Source organism: Alosa pseudoharengus, unplaced genomic scaffold (genome assembly GCF_046254945.1).
Source record: "Alosa pseudoharengus isolate Yale_2024_CS ecotype anadromous, Long Island Sound unplaced genomic scaffold, YU_APseudo_1.1 YU_APseudo_1.1_scf_7, whole genome shotgun sequence".
NCBI lineage: Eukaryota > Metazoa > Chordata > Actinopteri > Clupeiformes > Clupeidae > Alosa > Alosa pseudoharengus.
The window spans coordinates 24,010,788-24,036,481 of NW_027468859.1; the positions used below are offsets into that span (position 1 = coordinate 24,010,788).

The 25,694-nt window shown below is 42.3% G+C and overlaps 1 protein-coding gene across 1 annotated transcript; it reads right to left on the reverse strand.

Annotated features, from left to right (window-relative positions):
• Nucleotides 1–3,476: 3,476 nt before the first annotated feature.
• Nucleotides 3,477–25,682, reverse strand: sh3bgrl2 (SH3 domain binding glutamate-rich protein like 2). Its single transcript, XM_076272775.1, has 4 exons — nucleotides 25,524–25,682; nucleotides 16,662–16,847; nucleotides 7,594–7,674; nucleotides 3,477–5,571 (listed from the first exon to the last, which is right to left on the reverse strand). Exons 1-4 carry the CDS (start codon nucleotides 25,566–25,568, stop codon nucleotides 5,557–5,559), a joined length of 327 nt encoding a protein of 108 aa, XP_076128890.1. The 5' UTR covers nucleotides 25,569–25,682; the 3' UTR covers nucleotides 3,477–5,556.
• Nucleotides 25,683–25,694: the final 12 nt, after the last annotated feature.

Consider the following 25,694-nt stretch of genomic DNA (forward strand, 5'->3'; position numbering starts at 1 on the left):
AAGCCCCGAATCTTTTTTCAAAAGCCCCGAATCTTTTTTTAGTGTTTTAAATTCCCGGCAATTCTTATTTCCAATATAACTTCCCCTCGGTTTCTCTATAAATGTCACAAAATGCTCTATTACTGAGGAAATATATCCCTTATTTTCAAAGCCCAATATTGAAAAATAATTTGACTTGCTACACGATCTATGCCAGGTCTCTGGGCTATCCGCTATGGTGATTTCAATGGTTAGATTGATTTGTTTAGATCCAGTGAAAATGCTGCCTTGACAACGCTACGTCATGGCTTCGGTGTTCCAAAAAGCCTCTGTCAGAAGTCTGTCACTTTTATAGTCTGTGATAAAACACTTTGTGTACATGTTGTTGAAACGTTATGGATATTAGAAAGTTTTTCAAAAGACCACCCAGCTCCGTTCAAGCAACAGCATTGCCCAGTGAACTGACGGATAGTGTTGTTTCAGGTTGGTGATTTCACGTTAAGAGCTTTCAGTCAGTTAGGCAGGCTAACGTTAGGCTACTTTGCTAGCTCCCTAGCACTAATGCTTAACGTTAACGTTAAATGTCCTCGTTCGTCGGCGGAAAAGGCAAATTCAGCACTCTCATAGGTTAGCTAAGCCTACTGCAGAATAAGAAATTCCAGCTCCTAAAACAAAGTGATCCTCGTCTTGTAGCTAATAAATTAGGCTACACTGTTTTGAAATGTCAGAAAAACCCATTAACAGTTATCTGCCCATGTCAACTTTTCAGTGTCATATGTTGCACAAAAGAATGTTAACTGTTAGCCTACCTTAAAACCTTGTTGATATCCTATCCACCACCACAGATCTTATAATCCAAGAGTCCACATACATATAAAAGTCATGTTATGTTGTTTTGGCTGCCTAACTAATTATTAACTAAAAAAAAAAACATTACAATGATATATTGAGAGGAAAGGGCCCTTTCCATAAGTTTGTTAATCAAGCACCATGCAGTCTGCATTCATAATTTATGCACCTGTGTAAAGGGACCTGATGAAACCTATGAATAATCTTGCTAAATTACAAAATTTATATAATTTAGAAACGCCTATGTCAAGATGATAATGCATTCCTTCTAAAATACCCTTGTATCATGATGACTGGCCATACTGTAAAATATATCATAATATTATATAGTATAAGATATTCTATATATTTGTCACACAGATGAGATCAGGGAAGAGGAAGAAGGAGAATAGCAATAATAAACAATAATGTCATATCAAACAATAGCCTAATGAAAATAAACAAATACTATAATATACAAACCATAAGAAACGCTTAATTAACTAAGACAACTTCGTGGATAGCTTCTAGCGTCTCTTCCTCCGTCGCCATTGTTGCTATGCTGTTGAACTACAAGCTTCGCTGGACTACAAGCAACTCGGCAGGCAAGTTCCGCGTCATCACTCAACTGTTCGCTGATTGGCGCGGTCGTACGCGAACCGCATACTGTCGGTTGGGCCAGACTACGTGCGAGGCTGAAATCAAATTTTGGCCGGAAGTACGTAGGATGGTAACACCAGGCTATCTTGAAAGACCCAAAACTATAATTTTACACAGTGTAGTGCCAGTCAGATACCTTGAATCTATTGAATGTGTTCAATGTGTCCATTAGTTTACACAAAATTCACTAGAAGTCATTATTTAAGATAAAGTTATTTTAAAAAAAAAATGGGCTAAGCCCCGAATGTTTACAATGTCTGGCTCCGCCCTTGCTTCAGACGCTATACCATTCAGTTGATCTAGTTTCTCTTCTATGTTCTTCAGACACTTACCATTCAGTTGATCTAGTTTCTCTTCTATGTTCTTCAGATGCTTACAGACGCTTACCATTCAGTTGATCTAGTTTCTCTTCTATGCTTTTATTTAAGTTACTCAATGGACCATATGCACGGAAGGCTCCTCAGCCAGCTCATTTATTTGGAGCGTTAACTGTGTTGTATGGCATCTTCTGTTATATTCTGCTCCTTACATCTTCACTCCAGGCCCGGAGTGGGTAATCGGGAGAATCGGGAGGATTCCCGGTGGGCCGCTTCACTTTTGGGCCGGTCTAGGGAAAAATATTGACATTTGCCACGTTGATCTATCTTCTCTTAAAGTTGGCTTACACACGTTCACATTCTATGCCTAACACCGCAGCCTCTGCATGGGTTGTTCTCCCCTCCCAAGAAGAGTTGGTTGGGTCCATATAGCCCGTCTTTTCTAAAAAGTTTTCTCAGAGACCATAGCCGGGCCGGCCCTACCGTGGTGATAAGCGTCAGGGAGGATGGATGGTACAAAGAGGCCACGAGGGACTGAAAAGGGCAGGTAAAAAAGATGAAAAGTATTGGGGGGAAATGCTTCCAGATACAGCTTCCGGACAGACATAAGTGGCAACTGGTAAAGAGACATAGCCATGATTATTAGCGGCGTAGCCTAATTAATGGGCTAATACTGGACGTTGTAGCGTTGTCAACCTATTCGCAAGCAACATATTAAATGAATTAAAATATTAGCCTTTTTGTATCATCCAATATGGCGATTCATATACTTTGCAAATATTATGCAAATATGGATAACAAATCTCAAGCTTGATCTGTGTGCAGCCTAGGCCTAAAAACAAAAGTAACCTCTGAGCAGCAGATCAGCCAGTCCCCCGCTGAAAATGATGAGTCCGAAATTAGCTATAACTAGACAAGTAGAAAGGATAGAGTTAACCATATGAATTAAAGTTATTTAATGTAAGAAAGAACAGTATATGACGGCAGTAGGCTACATGATCAACCTATATGCCTTGTTTGCTCAGAAGTGGGTGTAGTAAAGGAGTAAATCACCAAACAACAACATGATAGCTGACCCATGCAGAAAAAACATGTAAGAAAAAACATGTAAACAATAGTTCAATATGCCTCTTAGTGGAATTGCGGTACATTTAATGCTTTATTTCTAAACTACAGGATAGTAAGAGTGGAACTGTTTCCAATTTCCACCACCACTAAAAAAGTGGGCCGGTCTTGGACCTGAAACTCCCGGGCTGAAAAGTGGCCCCACCCCGGCCCTGCTTCGCTCCGACACTGAATATCTTGTTTGCCCAATAATAAAAATTTTAACACACACATAAATCATTCTACAACGGAACATGCTGATTCACTAGGTGCAACACCCAACCAGGTCCGTGTACACACTAATTAAGTCAACAAGAAGTTACATTAAAATCACACCTGCCTCGACCGGAAATAAATGAGCCAGCTTAAGAGCCTTCCGAGCATATGGCCCATCTACCGATGAGAGATCAGATCCATTCATTCCATTCCTTCTGTCTTCACTGAATTCCCAAGAGGACTTGGTTGCATTCACATAACACCTGGTAACACCTGGGGGCCATTCTCACATCAGTGCCAAAGTAAACAAACCATGAGGGTCCAGAAGTCTGCCAGACGCAGCTTCACTGAGCAAAGAACTGACCCACGGCGGACAGGCATATACTGTTTTATTTACAAAACAATACAATATTTCATACTTCTCTGTGATGGAAAAATAGTTAGCATCTTAATCAGCATGACGGTCAGTGGCCACCAGGGGGCGTTTGGCTAATCTGCAGTTTAACAGTGAGGAAGAAAAGAGGAGTGTGATGGAAAGGCTGGGTGGGTAGAAGAGATAAGAGAGAGAGAGGAAGGGAGAGAGACATGAAGACAGGAAAAGAAAGTGACATAAAGGGGCAGGGAGTGAGAGAGGGTGAAAGCTCTACAGAGGGAGTGAGAGAGAGAGAGAGAGCGACTGCCTTTGAGTGAAGGAATAGGAATAGAGGGAGAGAGAGAGAGATGACGAGGGAGAGTTCTGTATGTGTGTCAGTCAAGTGCAAACATGAATGAGGAGCTCATCCACCCATGATAATTTAATAAGAGAAAAAGAGAGAGAGAGAGACAGAGAGAAAAGGCCGAGAGGATCACAGAAGGGTGGAAGGGATGGAAGAAGCGATGAGATGAAAAGAATAAAAAAAGAGATGGATGTAAAGAAAGAATAGGGATAAAGAGTGGGGGGACAGATGGAGAGAGAGGGGTTAGGTAGGGAGAGAGAAATAGAGAGAGAGAGAGGGGAGCAGAGTGAGAGAGAGAGAAGAGAGAGAGATGGGGACATATAATGGAAAGCAGTGACTGTCTGCCACACTAATCTGAGGTCAAAGAACATGTGACTCCTATTCCATCCAGGAAAAACCACCCGTTTAATCCACATAAAGTGAGTGAATATGTGTGTGAGTGTGTGTGTGTGTGTGTGTGTGTGTGTGTGTTGGGGGGGGGGGCAGACAAAGCAGATGTCCAAATAATGAAACACTACCACAGACCAGTAGAAAGAGATGCTGCTTACTACCCATTACTACCCATTCATAAGTCGACAGTCACAAACTCTTGTCCACTCGTTATACTGCTGAATGCAGGACAGACCTCAGCAAGTGCGTGTGTGTGTGTGTGTGTCACTATAGTGTTTCATGCTACATGTGAATAACCGCCTGAGAAAGAAAGAGAGAGAGAGAAAAGGACTAACCACTAAGAAGAGAGTTAAAAGAGAGAAATACATTCTTCAATTTCAACACTAATGACAGGCAAGCAAAGACAGACAGACAGCAGACACACAGCACGGAAATGACTACGGTGCAGGGATTTAGTTCAGACAAATATTTACGAAAGAGAAGAGGCAGAAGGAACGAGAGAGGAGAGATATACTGAGAATTAAGGCTGTCAATCATTTCAGTCATTCTTGACAAGGCCTTTCGGAGTAAAGCGAGGGGACACAATATTCATCACATTACAGTTCCTGGAACGTAACGGCATATCTGACATTAACAGTTAGAGAGTGACATCGAAAACAACACGACAAAACATGGAGGTCTTCATGCCTTACTTATCATCACTCTAGACTTGACCCTCATTGAACCCAGATAAAATCTATCACACACACTCTCTCTCACTCACACACCCATATACACACACACACACAAAGCGTTGTGTGTTTGTTAGTGTCCGGGTGTGTGTGTGTGTGGACCGACACGCGGACACATTCAAACAGACCTGCACGGCAGGTCAATCATATATTCTGTTTGTCAGTGAAACAGATAGAATTCTGAACTTCACCACACACACACACACACAAACACACACACACACACAAACACGCACACACACACACGAGCACAAACGTCATCCTATTCCCATCTCTGAAGCCACATTATAGTCTAATATTTGAGCATAGATAATATCAGCTACATCCCACCGGTCACAAGTATACAAGTCATACAAAAGACAAAAAAAGATAAGTGTCTATTGTTGAGGGCCAAACTCCTCTGTTGCCGCAGTTGTCTGTGTGTGTGTGTGTGTGTGTCTGTGTATATGCGTATGTGTGTGTGTATATGTGTCTGCGTGTGTGTCTGTGTGTGTGTGTGTGTGTGTGTGTGGACAGCATCATCATTTGGCAAGGCTTCAGTGTGGTCTGGGTGAGATCCCCGAAACAGGAAGTGATGCGGCACAATTCTATCCACACACTCTTCCATGGCAACGCTTATGATTCGGATTCCTGTCGAACAAAAACAAACAAACAAATAAACAGGTGGATAAGTGAAGCTCAACCACACAACCACACGGACAACCTTGTAGCCCCCTAATCACAAGATCAACAAACAACACAAGAGACATACAGCACATGTTTACTACTCCCTCTTTCAACTCCTTCAATAACTTAAAGCAACAATATGCACTATTTATAAGGCACAGTTAAATAAATTCATCAACATTCTGAAACCTAAAGCAACAGTATGCTTTACTGTGTTGTAGGTGTAGATAATTAGTTGCATCAATGAATACATTTAATGATCTGAACACTGATTTTTATTTGTGTAGTGAGTGACTTACATATGGAAGACCCACATCATTTTTGTTGTTTTGTTTGGGGAGTTTATCATGACAAATGCCAAGGAGACAAATGTGAAATCCCACCTACATCAGCCTGAAACCTACTCATAGTCTATGGGCTAGTAAGGGTCCACATGTCCTTTCTTGTCCTTTCTAGATGGTTCTGCTGAAACCTATTTACACCTGTCCTTTCTAGATAGATAGATAGATAGATACTTTATTGATCCCCAAGGGAAAATTCAAGGTCCCAGTAGCTTAAAGCTGCAGTTGGCAAGTCTGACAGATTGAGGGGGTTTACAACTCTCACACCCTCCCCTACTACCATGCGAGCACCTTCTCATCGAGTTTGTGGTTGTCAGTGCGCACCAGACTGCACCAGACTGTGATTGACAGTCAGATCTCACACAGCCCTGCTCTGATTGGACCAGAAGAACTGGGAGCTGTGGATTTTTGCAAAATAAATAACAGGTTCTATGTAGAGGTAGAAGTGCGGGTTTTTTTTCTAAAACCGGCTGATTTATGTTGTTCTGTCGGAGCGTAGTGTCGGTTTCAGTGAATATGATCAAAAAATGTATCTAAAATCTAAAGATGATTTAGATGGTCCTGAACTCTTCGTCCCCATCTCCTTCCTCATACATGTGTTTCAAGAACAGGGACACTTGGGCAAGATTAGATTAAACTAATTATAGTTAATTCTTCCTGTCAACGGAGACAATGGCAAATAATCAGCGACATCAACATCGTTTTTCGTTTTTTGTCACGGTCACAGTCGACAATCGTCTTTCATCATCTCCTCAGTTACCACTGGTCATGGTAGAATCCCCGGTCTGATTGCCCACTGAGGACGTTGCTCATGACAGAATGAAATGTCCCAAATGAGTATTGATTGGGAGCTAGACGACAGACAGGCAGAGACGCAGTCGTCCAGAGGTAATCAGATTAGATTAGATGCTCACTCCCAGAGCTCTGTCCTTGCAGTCTCACATCATTAAAGGGGATGCAGACTCACTCCCAGAGCTCTGTCCCTGCAGTCTCACATCATTAAAGGGGATGCAGACTCACTCCCAGAGCTCTGTCCCTGCAGTCTCACATCATTAAAGGGGATGCAGACTCACTCCCAGAGCTCTGTCCCTGCAGTCTCACATCATTAAAGGGGATGCAGACTCACTCCCAGAGAAGAGGGGGAAAGACAAGAAGAGAAAAGGGAAAAAAGAAGAAAACGAGGGAGTGGCAATCGGAAGAATGTGTTTAATTTAGAGAGCCACGGGTGTTTTACTAAGAGGAGCCATAGACCGACTTGCAGAAAAGAAGGAAAGGAACAGAAGAAGAAGAAGAAGAAGAGGAAGAAGAAGACTGGCTGCTGGATGAGTGGGTTGATTCTGGACATCGGAGGGAGTTGTATTGGGTGGAGGTGGGGTGGTGTTGGTCTGGAGTGGAGTTTTATTGGGTGGAGGTGGGGTGATATTGGTCTGGAGTGGGCACTCGGAGATGGAGACCGTTTTGGCCCCTAAATTGCTGATTGTGTGTGTAATAGAGTTGCAGCAGTTTATATCAGACAGAAGATAACACTCATAGAAATGGGATGAGTAAGTGTGAGGTGTGCCTATGTGTGTGTGTGTGTGTGTGTGAGTATATGAACACACACACACACACACACACACACACACACACACACACACAGCAGTACCTTCACTGAGGGGTGGGAGTTGAGTCCCAGGAATGAAAACACAGTGTTATTCTCCTTCGATTGGAAGAAATCCTCATAGTCCTGTCAAAAGAGATATAGAGAGTCTGCAATCAGACAACAAGGCTGTACAGTAGCAGAACAATAAACACAAAACCATATACTGTACCACTGTATCTGGATTCACCCAAATCCCAGTGGATTACTAATCCCCGTCATCCCTCTCTCTACCTACTGGTCTGTCATCCCTGTATAAACGGTCAGATTTGAGGAGGTAACATGGGACTGCTGATTAAAGGTGCCCTGCCACACAAAACCGTTTTTACTTGTATTTTTTAAATATGTTAGGTCCATATCTGTTTGTGTTATGTCGTGAATGTGAAAATGAACAGCTACCTCCTCTGTCAGCTCTAGCCACTGAAAAGAAATAAGCGGAGAAATCAGGCCAATTGCAAAAGCTCTTCAGTTTGTCGTGAAATTGATTAAGCTCATTACTATTCATGAGCTTGCCCAGTTGAGACCGTGCCCACAAAATTCGTTTAGCTCGTTTACAGTTTTCGTATGCAAGGATGGCTGAATGTCAACGGGTTTGTGTGCTATGCACGAATAGAACTTCAACAATTCATTTTGCCCAAGAACCCAGACTTGAGGATCAAATGCCTTCAGTTTATTTTTTGGAACAATGCCACAGGCTTTGCAAAAAGGTTGCTGTTGAAGCCTGGAGCAGTAGGCTACAATCGCGGCAGTCTACGACTAGTGCCCAGTCCGTAAATACAACGTTATTGTCAACTCAAGAAGTGCTATGTTATACAGGTTTAATGCACTTGCTAGCCTAGCAGGTTTTATTCATCCCCATTTGGACAATGCTAGCACTCGCTAGCCAAGCTAAGTTCATGCCATGAAGCTAAAATTAGTTGTGGCGGCCGGTGGTTAAAAAAATAACGGAGGAAGAAATGTCCGCTTGATTGGTGTTTGTGATGGTGTTGGTGGCATCTGTGAACGAATATATAGGCCACCTACCCAGACACATTTATAGCAGCAGAATGTACTATGTAGCATTTTAACTGGCAATGTTGTGCAATAAATGCAGTTCTGAAATTCTTAGGGGGGGGGGGGGGTTCAATTCTTGGCTTCCACCATTGTGCATTTGAGCAAGGCACTTAACCCCAAACTCCTCCAGGGACAATAGACTGTAATATAATTTAAATATACAAGTCACAAGATAATAGTGCTAAATTAATAAATGTAAATGTAAATAAATGTAAATTTAGGTCTAGGAAGCCAGGGAAGATATGTAGGTCTAGTTATGAAACACTGTTTTCCTGATGTGCAAAATTATGAAAAGTCTGGAGGTTTTGCTCAATGTAATACATTTGCAAAAAAGTCTATAATACTAAAAATAGACACTTGTTTTATAAAACCATGTAACTATTGACCATTAAAAATAGACCTTAAAAGTGGTTATTTATAACATGCTAATGTTTTTAAAGCCAAATTGCTATTATTTAAAGACAGGTTGTAATAGCTAAGTGGGAATTTATACTCGAAAGGCAAATGTCATTAAAGGAATGCATCATGGTCTGAAACATTCATTAACAATGTAACCATCCAAAGATACAGTTAGAACGGTGAAAACAAGAGCATATTAACAACAAGAACATCATTTAACAATTGTTTAGTTGAGGCATAACTTGGATGATTATAACAAGGCATAACTATCCGAATATGTTTTTATCACCAAATCCCTGAACTGTCCACGTTTGTGACAGACCAGTGCTAACGTTACCAGTTAGTCACGAGTAGGCTATTTGTCATACTAGCCTACGTAGCATTCAGTAGCCTACACTAGCCTTTACCATCCTTCATTTTTGGATCTGGTCTTCCTGCTTTGATCCTAACTTTTGCACTGTATTTGAATGTATAAAAGATGGACTTTGTCCTCTGATTCCATTGTACTGTTTATTTCAGGAGCAAAAAAACAAGCTTTCCGTTCAACACAAGATTCTTAGTTGTATGACTGCAGATAACGTTCTTGCTTGCAGAGCAGCTAGCTGCTCATTAGTTCACCGTTGCCGCTAAAAACAGCACCCCCTATCGCAATTGAAAATTACTGTACGGAGGAGCTACCTCCCTTGGCCATTGAAAACGACGTGATTCACGAGCCGCTGGGGTCCGAGGCATTTATAATGGACTTCAATGAGGGGCTTGAGGAGGAAGCTCCTCCATACAGTAATTTTCAATTGCGATAGGGGGTGCTGTTGGCATTTTGACCTAGGGGAACGATTTTGTTCATTTAAAGTGTTCAAATAGTAATATATTAACAGTAATTTATCAGAATAGTAATTCACTTTATATATTTTTTATTTTTCTCTGAAATTTTAGGGAGGGTGTTCCTCCCTTTCCTCAATGAAGGAGCCTCCTCTGGTTGATAACAGCTACCATTGCGGCAGTCTACGACCAGTGCTCAGTCCGTAAGTAAAACGTTATTGTCAACTCAAGGAAGTGTTATGTTATTCAGGTTTAATGCACTCGCTAGCCTAGCAGGTTTTATTTATGCCCATTTGGACAATGCTAGCACTCGCTAGCCAAGCTAAGTTCATGCCATGAAGCTAAAATTAGTTGATAACGACTATTATGTTATGGACGAAACCGACTAGCTGTTAGCCAATCAGAGTCAAGCAGCTTAGCTCATTGAATATTAATGAGCACTGGCGCAAATCGAGCGGAGTCTTCCGGCAAGCTTTACCACGCTAGAATGGCTTGAAAGTAACCAAGGCATGTTTTTCCACAAAAAATGTCCCTGGTAGAACTTCAGACATTACCACAAAGTAATGAAATACGTGTGGCAGGGCACCTTTAAAATGAGGATGACCGGACAAGTACTGTCAGTCATCTATACTGTGTCCTGTACAAACACCACAGACTGTGTAAAATAAACACACACACACACACACACACCTCTATACATACTCACACACACACACACACATACACACACGAGTGTGCACACAGATAAACACAGGGACTACTACTAGAGGGTCAAACTAGTTCAATGTGACTGTGCCCCATTCAGTTCAGATCAAGAAACACTGCTCTCTACTAGATCTACCTCTACTAGAGTTCACCTGTACATACTAAAACCCCACATACAGTTCACTTGGACATACTAAAACCCCACATACAGTTCACCTGTATATATTATAACCCCACATACAGTTCACCTGTATATATTATAACCCCACATACAGGTCAGTCCTACTCTTTATGGATAAATACATCTATGGCCTCTGCATTAAACACAATGCAACAACACACATCTTATGTTTGATGGACAATTAGGATCAGAATCTGCCTCTGCCTCTGCTTTGCTGTGATTGGCTCCTGCTGAGTAGGCATGACCAAAGGATATAGATGATGCCGTTTCTATTGGTGGAGGAAGGGGAGAGATAGAGTTGGTGTGTGTAATCTCTTTAAGAGATTGATGGGATTTCGGCAGGATTACGGCAGGGCATGCACGCTCAGTGAGACGCATGCGGCCTAATGCAGGCTGTGCCCATTCACAAACCATCAGTAGTACGCTCACTGGAATCTCACACACACATTCAAAATAAAACACACACATGCACACACACACACACATACACACATCTAACTCTTTGTGTATTATAGTGTGTGTGTGTGTGTGTGCGCGATATGGTCGTACACACTCACACACACATGCATACATACGCCCCCCCCCCCACCACACACACACACACACACACAGTACATGCAGGCATAACTGGATGCACCTCTACTAACCACACATTGTTGCTACAAGGGGAAGTCTAAAGCAACACAAGTTTCAGTGGGTACCAGTAGACCTGAGAAACATCAGTGGAGATGAGATCAGATGACCCTCAACAATGTGTTTGGCCACACTACACACATCAGTGGAGAATCAGATGACCCTCAACAATGTGTTTGGCCACACTACACACATCAGTGGAGAATCAGATGACCCTCAACAGTGTGTTTGGCCACACTACACACATCAGTGGAGAATCAGATGACCCTCAACAGTGTGTTTGGCAACACTACACACATCAGAGAGGCTGACAAAAATATTTAAACAGTGACAAACAGATTGCTTCACTAAAGTAATCATGCTAGAAGCATACGCAAGCAATCCAAAGTGTCTTCAAACTTCATCTAATCAACATGGTTTACAAGGGGAGAAAACAAACCCATGTATGGTAAAGGCCTTTATTTATACTAAAAATGTTTTATTTATTTATTTATTTATCAGGTCAATTGTCCGAATCTGCATGGACTCAGTGTACAAAGGCCTTAACTCAAATGATGGATAGAACACAGACTCAGTGAGTCAAAGGCCTGGTTCATAGTCTACACAAGCAACATTGGCGCAGTTGAGAACGCAAGGCTCACACACATGTTGAAGTGCTTCCTCATAGTCTATGCAGGCTACGGCGATGACGATGCACCCCCATTGGAAACACATGACATGACACTCGCGCTTACATCACATCAGAAAAAACTCGGCCTAGAATCAGCCTAGATCAGGACAATGATCAAATGACAAAACTGAAAATGCACTGGTTAATGTTGGGTGCCAAACTGTCATTTTGGCCAGTGTCAGTGGCCTATGCTCCTTCTCAAAGTAACAGGCCTAAGCAAAGTCCTTTTAGGCAAGTCCCTCCACTCGGCGGCCACATAGCAACACTTTTTGGGCACTCGTCGGGAATCCTATTCAAGGCTTCACGACACCAATCTTGCTCCAGCGGCGAGTTCACAACACATGATTGGGAAGATGTCTTCACAACACACCATATGATTGGCTCAATGTATTCACATAACACCACATGATTGGCTCAATGTATTGACATGTCGACGTTTTGCCGAGGAAGGGGTGGGGTATGTGTAGACAACGGCCATATTAACCCCCATGCATTTCTATGGAGGATGTTTTGAGTGCTGTGTCTCCTCATTAGAAAGTCTCTGGCCTAAGTCATTACATTACATTTGGCTGACACATTATTAACCAAAGCGACTAACAACATGGTAAATAGTTTAAGTTTTAAAGCAATTCTCTCAATTCTAGGACCATTTAAAAAAAGGTAGAGTACAGTAAGAATAAGTGCATCAGTGAGTGCTGTTTTTAAACAGTTGAGTGTCAGTTCAAGACAGGTGGTAAGTGCTAGGATCAGCAAGACTAGTTGTAAGTAGTGCTATGAGAGGAGATGTTCTCTGAAGAGCTGGGTCTTCAGGAGTTTTTTGAAAATGGAGAGGGATGTCCCTGCCCTTGTAGGAACTGGTAGTGCGTTCCACCAATGAGGAACAACAAATGAGAAAAGTTTGGATTGGCCTGAGCGTACCGGTGGTAGAGCTAGACGTTGTTCGTATGAGGAGCGCAACGGTCTGGAGGTAGTGTATGTCTGTATGAGGGCATTCAAGTAGGTGGGAGCAGAACCGGAGACTATTTTGTAGGCTCTACACGATCAGTAAGTAAGTAAATTGTTTTTTAATGTTCTCTGGAAATAAATGTTGTTTTTCAGCTGCAAAACTGCACAATTTGTGTAGGCTACGTAGAAATTAATTAACAGAATGCACATGAATTCATTAATTTAATTAATTAATAGATTGCACCACATGACCACTGTTACTAAAAAAATATGATCAACAACAACTTACAGTACTGTTCACTAGTATTCAAATGTACACCTACACCCATAGACCAATGTGTGAGCAGTTTTTGAAAAGGCTACACATTTCTAAACAAGAGAAGCCCTGTTATGCCTCTCTGCACACGGAAGAGAGGTATGCATTTTTCCCTCAGAAAAAAAGCCCATGCTTCATACTCCATCCCTGAACATGTAAACATGTGACCCAGAGGCGTAGAGGAAAGGTACAGTACCGTGTAGAGCCTGCTAATGCTCCCTCTGGAAACGGACCCTTAAATATCAGACTCTAGATATCAGTGTGTGTGTGTGTGTGTGTGTGTGTGTGTGTGGTAGGGGTGTGAATCTCTCATGTAAAAGACGATACGATTCGCATCTAGATACATGGCCACGATTCGATACAAGAAAAGATACATGTTCATAAAAAACGATTCAGTGCGATGCGATTCGATGCAATTCGATGCAGTTCAAGAATGGAAAGCATTCTGAAATATTTTTTATCATTTGCTCAAGGTGCACATTAATTTTATATTATTATATTATAGTATTATATAAAATTATATTATATTATTATATAAAATTAATGTGCCCCTAATATTATATCGGTTATCATGGTCATGGTCAATTAGGCAAAAAATGTGTGAATATGATTATCTAAACTGAGGTTTGTTTCATATACTGTATTGAAATTAAAAAAGAATAGTCTACATTTCAGTCAAACATAGCAGCCAAATACAACATAAAAATAATTTTTATAGACTTTAAAGATTTTATAGAGTTATATCTGATTGATTTCATGGAGCTGTAGCCTTGTTGAGGTAAGACAATACCGAAATAAAATAAAACAGTGCTTAAGACACTCTTGGCCTTTTCTCATATAGCCTACCCTACAAGAATAAAATAGGCCTATAAATCAATAAACTCTGGGCTTATTTTGTTCCAACAGTAGACCTAATGCAGAAACCTATAATGCCACAAGTCTGAGTGAATATGAACAAAATAATTGGCTAATAATTTGTGCATTGTTTTAGCAGCAAGGGCCAAATTATTATTTAACATTAAGGAAATCCCTTCATCAAAGGTAAGGTTATACTCTACAGACTAGGCTATTGCTGCTGCTTAGGCATGCTATAAGTGTTTAATTTCGCGCTGGATTTCGAAAAACCAAAGCCGACCGAGTGCAAGTTGTCACATGCTTAAGTTGCAGTAGATGGGTAATGAGGTCATTTGACAACTTTGGGCAATGAATGTAACCAAAAACGAACTGCATTACCCACAATTCCGTGTCACGTATAGTTTCAAAACCGGAAGTGGGATGAACGCGCTGCTTGGAACGTAAATGAGAGTCTGAGCCAAGGGGGCAGGCGAACGTTCGGAGAGCGTAGACCAGGTGTCCCCAACCTTTTTGGGAATGAGGGCTACCTGAAGACCAAAATCATATGGAGGGCTACTCAACAGAAACAGACCCTCACCCCTTTTGTCCTCCTAAATAATAGGCCTATGTGATTTTTACTTTTAAATTATCAATATTGTGTAGGCCTATAAGTATATATTAAGCAACTGAATTTTCATCTGATTCTTCAATACTTTAATATCAATATGCAACACTACCAACATTTTTGTTCAGTTTGTTCATTTCAAAGTTTGCATGGGGAATCTAATCTAATTTTTTTTAACACAAAAAAAACAAACAATATTTTTGTGCAATTAATAATTTGGGTTACAATTTTTACCCATTATACCCACCCACCATTATAAATTCAGGGGTTGTTTAAGTTCTGATTTCAGTGGACAATTCGGTTTTAACATTTCAATAGTAATGGCCCACACCACCCTAACATATGAAAACTCCTTTTAAAGTTATTGCACACTTGAAATCTCTCCATGATCTGACAAAAAAAGGTAATGCACGGTCCTGCTCAGTCATGCATGCCACAACATTTTCAGCGCTATTATACGGCAGTAGCCTACGAAGGAGAAAAGGCCTGTGAGCTAAAGCAATTGTTTTTCAGTCCTTGAACAATCAAGAACCGTATTTGACGAACATGGAATGGCCACAGAACTTTTGCAAAGATATGCTTCCATTGGCTACACCAGACAAGGACGTTTTTCCCCCTTACTGTCTATGCGTGCAAGCAGCGTGTATGCGCTCCGCTTCCGTTGTTGTTTAAAGATTGAATGGGAAACGGATTTGGAGCCAAAGGCTAAAATTTAACGCAGCTACAATTTGTAAGGTATCACCAATATCAATTTAATGTTACAGATGTATGGCTCCATACATTCTTAAAATGGTTCTGGTCTAGACTTAATATCTATTGAAAACTTTACAATGGAGCGTGTTTTTAGAGCGTGATCTGCAGGCGACCTGTTGGCTATTTTTAGAAGGTGCGCTGGGGGCGCCTCATAGCCGTCCCGCGGGCTACCTGGTGCCCGCGGGCACCGTGTTGGAGACCACTGGCGTAGACACTATGGCTGATCTGAGGCTAAATAGTAGACCAGTTCACCTAGCCATCCCATTGAAGCCCATTCAATTTTGGCGCCACTTTGACATCAAATAACGTTACAGCTGAAGCGTTTTAAGCCTTTATATGAACTTTTTCTATTTTCGGAGTAATACAACATTGTGTAATTGGCGTCATAACCTCGTAACTGACTTAACGGCTGAGTAATAAACTTTTTTCCGAAATCAATGCTAAAGTGACGTAATGAGCATACAACCAGAGCGGGTGAAAGCGTCGCACAGGAGCAAAATAACCGTATTCTCTGGATAAGAACGAAAGCATCGGAGCACATTTCTGCGAAGTTTTGATGGATTGACAGTAGCCTAGGCTATGAATGTGGCAAGTGGCTACATACCCAATCTCTCGGTGCAGCTATTACAAGAGTTACACGAGTCAGACTACGTGCCTACGTTACATTTACGTCCCCTGAGCCTGCGCAGAAAGCCTCGTCGACCAACAGGAAACGGTTGAAATTTGCTTCACCCGCCTCGATTGACGTCTACGTGATGACTCTGTCCATATCTTTTACTGTCTATGGTCTGAGCGAGCAGAAAAGGTTGTGAACGATTCATAACAAGTAAATCGATATAACGACAGGTTCATTTCAGTTTTTTTCCGATACGGGGCTTAACGTATCGATGTAGCCGTATCTTACACGTTAAAAACGGATACCGATACGTATCGGTTAATCTTTACACCCCTAGTGTGTGGTCATTATGCTCTATGAAGCCAGACTGTCAGTGCAAGCCCTTGGAATTGTCCTAACTTTTCACTGCCTAATAGCGACCCTGTGTGCATGCATGCGTGTGTGTGTGTGTGTGTGTGTGTGTGTGTGTGTGTGTGTGTGTGTGTGTGTGTGTGTGTGTGTGTGTATACACTGTATAAAACGTACCCCACAGTACTCCTGTCCGTTAAAGATCTGCGGGGGCATGGGGTTGCCCTTCTCAGGGTGCTTCTCCTGCGGAATGTTCCGGTACATCCACTGCCTCTCGTTCTCCAGCATGGTGATGTCTACTTCCTCAAACGAGATCCGGTTCGCCTCCAGGAAGCCCACAATCGACTGCTGCCTCTTTTTCACCTACGGGCAGGAGATGGAGAGAGAGGACGAGACCTTCAGAAGTCAGACCTTTTAAGATAATTGAAAGTGTATATTTGGCTTGCAATGGACAGCGTTTCCATAAAACAGCACCACCGTGCAGCAGAAGAACTTTCTATAAAAACACACTCAGTGCCCGGCGAAATACTTTCACAGCAAAAACAGAAGTTAGTAAACTGCACACGTCTTTAGATATTTTATATTATAATGTTCTAAGTTATAATATTCTTGTGTAATGTGTGCCACTACTTATTTTTCTGCGTAGAGTGTGCACTGAAGATAGCCTTGTTCAAAATATACTGGATATGAACATTAACCCTCATATTTTGTGGTTTATGAACTTCATCATGGTGTTATTTCTGTGTAGTTTGTCATGAATATAGCCATGATAATCAATTTTATTTTATTCAAATCTTCAGACATTGTGGAATTATAGAAATCGTCCATACCACATGGCTGTCCATGTAGCTTCCCAAATAGCCCTAGGTTTCTCCCAGGCCCATTTTAAATGTTAAAAAAGGTGCAAAGAGAAAACTTTCAGAACAGGGAGTGTGGAATTCAGACTGCAAGCATTTGTGTGTGTGTGCACACGTGTGTGAAGTCATGTCTGAAGCATAAGAGCTGCTACAGGAAGACTTCAGGACTCCCTTGCCCTTCTGTTGCAGAGCCTACTGGGCAGACGTGACTTGAGAGACCCCCCCCCCCCCCCCGTCTCTCTCTGACAAAGCCTTCCTTACGGTCATGATCAGTCCCTCACTTTAGCATGTCTGTAATCATACAGGGCTATTTGTGTGTGTGTGTGTGTGTGTGTGTGTGTGTGTGTGTATGTGTGCCTGTGTGTGTGTGTATCTCTCTCATAGACTGCATACAGTATGTGTGTGTGTGTGTGTGTGTGTGTGTGTGTGTGTGTGTGTGTGTGTGTGTGTGTGTGTGTGTGTGTGTGTGTGTGTGTGTGTGTGTGTGTGTGTGTGTGTGTGTGTGTGTGTGTGTGTGTGTGTGTCTCTCATAGATTGCATACAGTATGTGTGTCAATGAAGGTCAATGACGATCAGCACTATTATCCCCTCCTTATTCACCAGTGACACAACACACACATATAACACACAATTTCACACTGCACACACACTAACACAACACACACATATAACACACACAACTTCACACTGCACACACACTAACACAACACACACATATAACACACACAATTTCACACACACTAACACAACCACACTCAGTTTTACACTGCACACACTAACACAACCACACACATTTGCTCATGCACACACACTAACACAACCACACACTTTTGGTCATGCACACACACTAACACAACACACACATATAACAGACGCTGTTTCACATTGCGCACACACTAACACCCAGCACACACACTCATTCACTCACGCACACACACACACACAAACACAAGCACACACTCATACACAACTGCATCTCTGGTGGCACAAGATGCTTTTAGAGTAATCCTTACCCAAATGTGTGCATGTGTGTGTGTGTGTATGTGTGTGTATGTTGGCCTTTATGCACATTTGTGTCTGTGTGCATGTGAGTGTGTGTATCTCCATGCATGCATATGTGTATGTGTGTCCTTAAGTGTGCATGTGGAGGGTCAGTGTTATGTTACAACATTGATTTCTGTCAGGCACTGACTAGGACAAGATATCTACTCTTGGCAACTGAGAGCTTTATAGTTCACATCAAGAGGTCTGTAAACCAGCACTGCCAGTAGACCAGTAATGTCAGTCTGTCTTAGTTTAGTAGACCAGTTATGTCAGTCTAGTTCACTGGTTCACTAATGTCAATCTGTGTTGGCACTTTATTGCTGTTCACTAATGTCAATCTGAGTTGGCTAAGGCACTTTATTGCTGTTCAAGTCCTTTTTGAGTCCCTGTCCTGCACAGGAAACTACTGTGGGGTTTGTTGCCACAGACGAGCTCAGCTGGGGTACGTTTAGCACAGAGGTGGTGTGTTCTGTGTGTGTGTGTGTGTGTGTGTGTGTGTGTGCTGTATCTAAGGGGAAACCCGGATTTTTTCTGTGTACTCTCACCAATGACTGTATAGATGCACCGTGTGTTCTGATGGTCAGGTAGGTTCCATAGAACTGAAACCACCGTTCCGCCATCATTGTCACATTTGGAGCAATGCTGATGTACGCAATATATACAGTCATTGACTCGTACATGCAGAGATAATTCAGCATCATAGTGGTATTTTAGGATCTGAAATCTCAGCTTTGAGGATGGCCTTAGCGGAGGTAGTGTGTGTGTGTGTGTGTGTGTGTGTGGTCGGCAGACTGGCACAGCACAGAGCGCCATGGCAGAATGAGTGACCGCCGCCTGCCAGACAGAAGCTGTTAGTATTGATTCAAGTCTCAGGGACTCAGGCAGAACATCTGGCACTGGTATAATCTGACTGTGTGTTTATGTGACTGAGGAACAGAGAGAGAGAGAGAGAGAGGGAGAGAGAGAGAGAGAGAGAGAGAGAGAGAGAGAGAGAGAGAGAGACTTACAAACATTTTAATATATATACTGATGAACAGAAACATTCCATATCAGTGATGCTCCCACAGATTAAGATCAAACCCCGTCAACCCCAACCATCAGCAAAGCTCTCCAAACATATTAGATTTTCTCAATGTCTGACACAAATGGAAAGAGCACTGTGATAACATTACACTGTGTGTGTGTGTGTGTGTGTGAGTGTGTGTGTGTGTGTGAGTCGTATGAGTGAGTGAGAGAGAGAGAGAGAGAGAGAGAGAGAGACTCACATAAATATGAATGTTAGGCCAAACAATTTATGGTAACCTATTAGGCTAATAAATCTGACTACAAATTGCCTTTGCCTTGGAGTGTGTGATGTATGTGTGTTGGGGGAGTATGCAAGATTTACACCGAATTCTGTCGCTGTGTGTATGTGTGTGTGTATGTGTGTGTGTGACAGTAAGAGAGTGTTTGTCACTGACAACAAGGGAAAGGGAAAGAGAGACAAGAGAGGAAGCACTCACGGGCACAGACTCACACACTCTCTCTCTCACACACACACACAGTAATTGCTGAGGATGCAGATTGTGTTGCTGGGCTCCGGCTGTCATGCTGTTCAGCTGGATTCAGTCACCATGATTAAAACAAACAAACACACACACACACACACACACACACAAACACAAACACACAAACACACACATAGATACAGAGAGAGAGCAAGAGCAAAAGATGAGAGAGAGGGAGAGGGAGAAAGAAAGAGAAACAGAGAGTCATCATCACTGAACCAATTAAAGGTTTCATCCCACTGAAAGATGAATACAGGGAGTCACTAGCTCATAAAGAGACAGTGAAGGGAAGAAAAGGGACAGAGAGAGAGAGAGACAGAGAGAGAGAGACAGAGAGAGAGAGAGAGAGAGAGAGCTTGACCACTTTGACTCTAGTCTAGACTCTGATTGTATAACCTTGGAGAATTATGCAAGACCATACACACACACACACACACACACACACAAACAGAAACACACGCACGCACGCATGCACGCACGCACAAATATTAAATGTTTTACTAAAGTTTTCTGCATTTGTGCCTGAGGAGGTGGCCTTGTTTCAGCCCCTGTACTTTCTAACCAGCCTCACTAACAAATGATCAAGGTGGGAACAGCCATGCAGTTAAAGACACACAAGGGCAAACGTCCATGTCTGACCCTCACTTATTATACACACACACACACACACACACATACACACACACGCACACACACAAAGACATACACACACACTTAAACTCTCTCTCTCACACACAGGGACTAAAAACAGGTCAGTAACATTTTTTGCCTACAATAATAAACCTGTGGCTGCTCCACAGTCATCCTTTAAACATTAACTTGGGTCTGCAGTATCTCCCCGTGCTTTCCAGAGATAGAGCACAAACACACACACACACACACACACACACACACACACACGCCTTCAGCCTACATCACAGACCAGCGACCTGTTCTGCAAAGGGTGCGGCTGGCCTCACAATGCTGCCATTGTCTTAAAGTGTGGGTTATCTCCAAAGACAAAAGCACAGAGTGCTCTTAGGCTAACACTCAGCTGGAGTCCTTCTTCGTGTGTGTGTGTGTGTGTGTGTGTGTTTATGTGTGCCTGCATGTGGGGCGAGGGGTGTGAGAGCGCTTTCTGGGCACAGGGGATGAGGGGCGAGGGGTGTCTCCAGATACACAATGAGCATGATTTATATTAACCCAGATATGCGCCATTACAATGCATCATCATCTTTGGGGTAATCGAGTGAAGCAATTTGCAATAAATGGGGTCATTGTCTTACTGGTTGTTATTTGCTGTGTATGACCATTGTTATTTACAGGATAAATGGTGATGACCTTTGGGAGATTTGATGAAACAGCTTATGACATGTGAGGTCTTTGTGTGTTGTTTCATTAGGGCTCTGCATGGGAGTGTGGCCTGCACCGAAGTTGCGACGTTCTATTGTTTCTGGAAGGATTCTTTTCAGGGCCCGAGCACCTGATATTTAATTTTGTGTCAACGTTTCCCAGGACACTGAAAGATCGGGGTGCACAAAACTTGGTGGGCATGTAGCCCCACAAGGATGACACGGAACCATTGTTTTTCGTTTCGATCAGAAAGGAGGGTCGGGCAGACACAGTTTTCTGTGAATATCTCGAGAACCGTAGGGGCTAGGATGACCAATTGCTTTTTGTATGTTGGCCTCCAGGGGCCATGTCAACCAATCCCATATCCACTCATTTGATGTATAGCGCCACCTAGTTAAAAATGAAAAAGCAAAAACGAGGCATTGTAATCGCAGGTATCTTTGGCAGGTTCAAAACTGCATGGAATTTGAAGTGTAGGATCATTATGACCCCCTCTGAATTTTCATGGAATTCTGTTCATGGGGGGCCATACAATAAATTAATATATGTGTACATTTAGTGATTGTACTCTACACATGTAAACACACACGCACTCATAAACACACGCAAACACACACATAAAGATACATACACTTACATGCAGGCACACACACATGCAAACACGCAAACACACACACACACACACACACACATGCGCGCACGCGCACACACGCATAAACACATCCACAGTAGACATGCAGACATAGGTACGCACACACACACGTAAACACACAGGCACGCACACACACTCACACGCACACACACACTTACATACTATACCATACCAACTAAAAAATTTTTTTTTTAAAAAAGCACAGCGGTGATGGATCACTGTGCCGCCCTCATTCCTCTGTAATGCCAACTGGTGATGGTTTTCCTGTTTGTATCTGTGTAATGTGATGTATATGTGCTGTTGTGATATATGTGCTGTATATGTGCTGTTAACATCTATGTGGGTGGGGTATGTGGTAACAGGGTGGTGGGTGAAGAACCGTAACTGTGTGTATCTATGCATTTCATGTCTGTGAGGCTTGTATTGTATGGTAGGTGAAAACAAATTTCCTATATAAGGACAAATAAACTAACTAACTAACTAACATAGGAACGCACACAAGCACACGCACGCACGCACACACACACAAACAAAAACACATACACGAACACATGCACAAACACACCCACACGCACACAGACACATAAAAACACACACATGCAGGCAAGCAGGCACACGCACACACATAAACACACACACACACACACACACACACCCCATTACGCCCACACACCCACTCACAAGCGAACACACACACACACAGACACATATAACACACACATGCAGGCAAGCAGACACACACACACACACTCACACACACACACACCCCATTACCCCCCCACACACACACACATTCACAAGCGAAAATAAACACACAGAGAAGCACACATACACAAAAGCAAACGCACACATGTACACACTCATTTACATACACAAAAGTTGCAAGACTAGGGGATGGAGTAAGGGATGTAGACAAATTGACAAGCGTGAGTTATTTTTGCGGATAGAATGTGCAGGACTGAGCGGGGTGGGGGGGGTGGGGGGTATTTTGTACCGCTTTGCGGTTCATCTAGTTACCCCATAGCATCATTCTAATAAGAGTCCCATGGATGGAGTGGTTCAGTTCAGGGTATGAGTGGGATGTGTCATTTAGTGTGTGTATTTGTGATGGGTGTTTCTTTTTTTGAGAATTCGTACAAACTAAAGGGCTCATCAGCTGCATTCACATCTGTCATCTGTGTGTTTGAGTATTTTCATCTGTCATCTGTGTGTTTCAGTATTTTCATTTGTCAGCTGTGTTTTTGAGTCTTTTCCTTAAAAGGTTTTCATGCTTGTGTCACAGCCCACACAGTGCATGGTGTGAGTGTGATTTTGTGTGTGTGTGTGTTTGTGTGTGTGTGTTGCCTGGACACTGAGGGCATCTGGGCAGATGTTAAGTAAGGATTCTCCTGGCATTACCCAGCCTGCACTGAACATGCCCAGTGGCTTCACTGTCTTACAGTAACAGCAGGACTGAGGGGCACGGATGGGCAGGGATGGGCACGGATGGACAGACAGACATGTGCAAAGATTGTTTGACAGATAAATAGATAGACAGACAGACAGACAGACAGACAGACAGACAGATAGATAGATAGATAGATAGATAGATAGATAGATAGATAGATAGATAGTGTGCAAGAGAGAGTGAGAGAGAGAAAGTAAGAAAAGAAAAGAGACAGTGTATGTGAGAGAGGCATTGACATTGGCATTATGCACAACCAAGAGGTGGCTACCCATGAGTCCAGATAAAAAATGATCAAAGAGAGAGGAGATTATCAAATATTGTGGGTAATTCTCACCTCATCTGAAATGACCATAAGCCTCTCGATAATCTCAGTGCTGCTCATTTCATGGTGTATGTATGGTTGTGTGTGTGTGTGTGTGTGTGTGTGTGTGTGTGTGTGTGTGTTGCTCATTTCTAGGATTGGAATCAGTCAGCCGTTTGTGTAACAGAACAGCTGTGTGGCTAAGAACACACCCATCTGTCTACATCTGTGTAATTAGTAGAGAGGTGTGTGTGTGTGTGTCTCTTCTGCTTCAGCCACCAGATAGCTTTTTTTAAGACAGATATATATATATATATATATATATATATATATATATATATATAGATAGATAGATAGATAGATAGATAGATAGATAGACTTTGCCACACAACAATGTGGGTGGTAATTGTTTACAGAAAGTAGCCCTCAAACCAAAAAGTGAGAAAAGAAAGAAAAATTAAGAAGAATAAAATATAAATACATAAATGAATAATTAAATAAATAGTTCAGATCAGTTCTGTCTTCGTGTGTGTGTGCGTGAAACTACTGCATACTGGGCTCAACTCTAAAAATAACTCGTTCTGTAAACAAGAATGAATTTAGTTTGAAAATGGCGATGTGGGAAATCTCAGCCTTACTTGGCCAAGCCATTACCTAAGGCTCTCATTATTCCTCCACTTTAAGCGCGAGGCACTGTTATAATCACGACCAAACACGGTCTGAAGTACTGTACACCGTGCACACACACCCCTCCTTACAGAACGCGCGCGCGCACATACACACACCTTCTCAATACACAATATTCAGAATGGTATGTAGTGCACTAGCCCAGTGCACAAAGCATTTGGATTAATGATTGACATGTCTCCGATCGAAACGGCATTAAAGTAGATATGTCAGAAACATGAAATGTTTACTCTGTCTCTATATCAGTCGTGCAGTGCTGACGCCCTGACATATCTACCTTCATCACACTTGCTGCGCATGTCCATCTTTTCACACTTTGTCAGATTGAGTATCAGACTCCATACAACTCGTTTTTACGTGTATTTACTCAGGCATGATTGTTGCTCCTCAATTCGGCATGTTTTAAATAAAGGCGTGTGACAGAATGAATAACCGCTGTATGTTCTACACGTCAGAAAGCAAACTACATCGGACATGCACTTTGACCCTTCATGGTTTCTGCTGCCGTGATTCACAATATAGATCGCATTGACACAGTCAGACTATGTGAACAGGCTAGAGACGTCAGAGGTCTATCTGGAAGTGTAAGGGAATTCTTATTACGCGTGATTGGTAAACAATATAATATATATTAATATGACTTGCCTTGAATATTTAGTAGGATGAGACAACAATGCTGCATACACAATCTGAACATAATGCCACGCACTAATGTGTGTGGTGTTTACAATTGTAAAACAAATGTTTTAAAATCCGAAAATGTGGATGTGTATATATGTGCGTGTGAGTGTCACCCGCACGAATGTTTTCAGTTTAAAAGAAGTAGCCTAATTCATAAGCAAGATCAGGATACCTCAAATATAATGCAGAAACACCTTAATATGATTTGACCATCGCGACCAAGTCTATCCCTCTCTTTTAAAGTTTGCATAAGCCTGACAGGTACATGCAAAATATTTCTGATCTGCACGACTCCGCACGAGCGAGCTGCCCATGTCCACGCAGGGAAGTTACATAAACAACTGTTCCCCTGTTCCCATGGTCAGCAGTCGTGAACGGATACAGTGCAGTCTTCATGACTGCGCAAGCTTGGGTTTTCACTCTCCCTTTCAGTGGATGCTACTCAGAAATGACTACTCCCAAAAATCTGGATCAGTTCCCCTTCTACTCACCGCGACAGACCCGGAGGAAGAGGCGATGTATACCCTGATTACCATCCTATAATCCCCGTAGGAAGCAAGTGGCCCGTCGGTTCGTCACAGTTAGCCCACTCTCTTTCTCTATCTCTCTCTTGCAGTACTTTGACAGAGCCAGGAGACTGTCGTCGACCTCCCCCGCCAAGA

What these genes read in the sequence shown, in the direction of transcription:
- sh3bgrl2 (XM_076272775.1), bottom strand. Translation starts at nt 25,568, where the DNA reads ATGGTAATCAGGGTATACATCGCCTCTTCCTCCGGGTCTGTCGCG. An exon ending in CTTCCTCCGGGTCTGTCGCG is followed by an intron (nt 16,848 to 25,523) that starts GTGAGTAGAAGG and finishes TCCTGCCCGTAG; the next exon opens with GTGAAAAAGAGGCAGCAGTC. An exon ending in ACGGACAGGAGTACTGTGGG is followed by an intron (nt 7,675 to 16,661) that starts GTACGTTTTATA and finishes CTCTTTTGACAG; the next exon opens with GACTATGAGGATTTCTTCCA.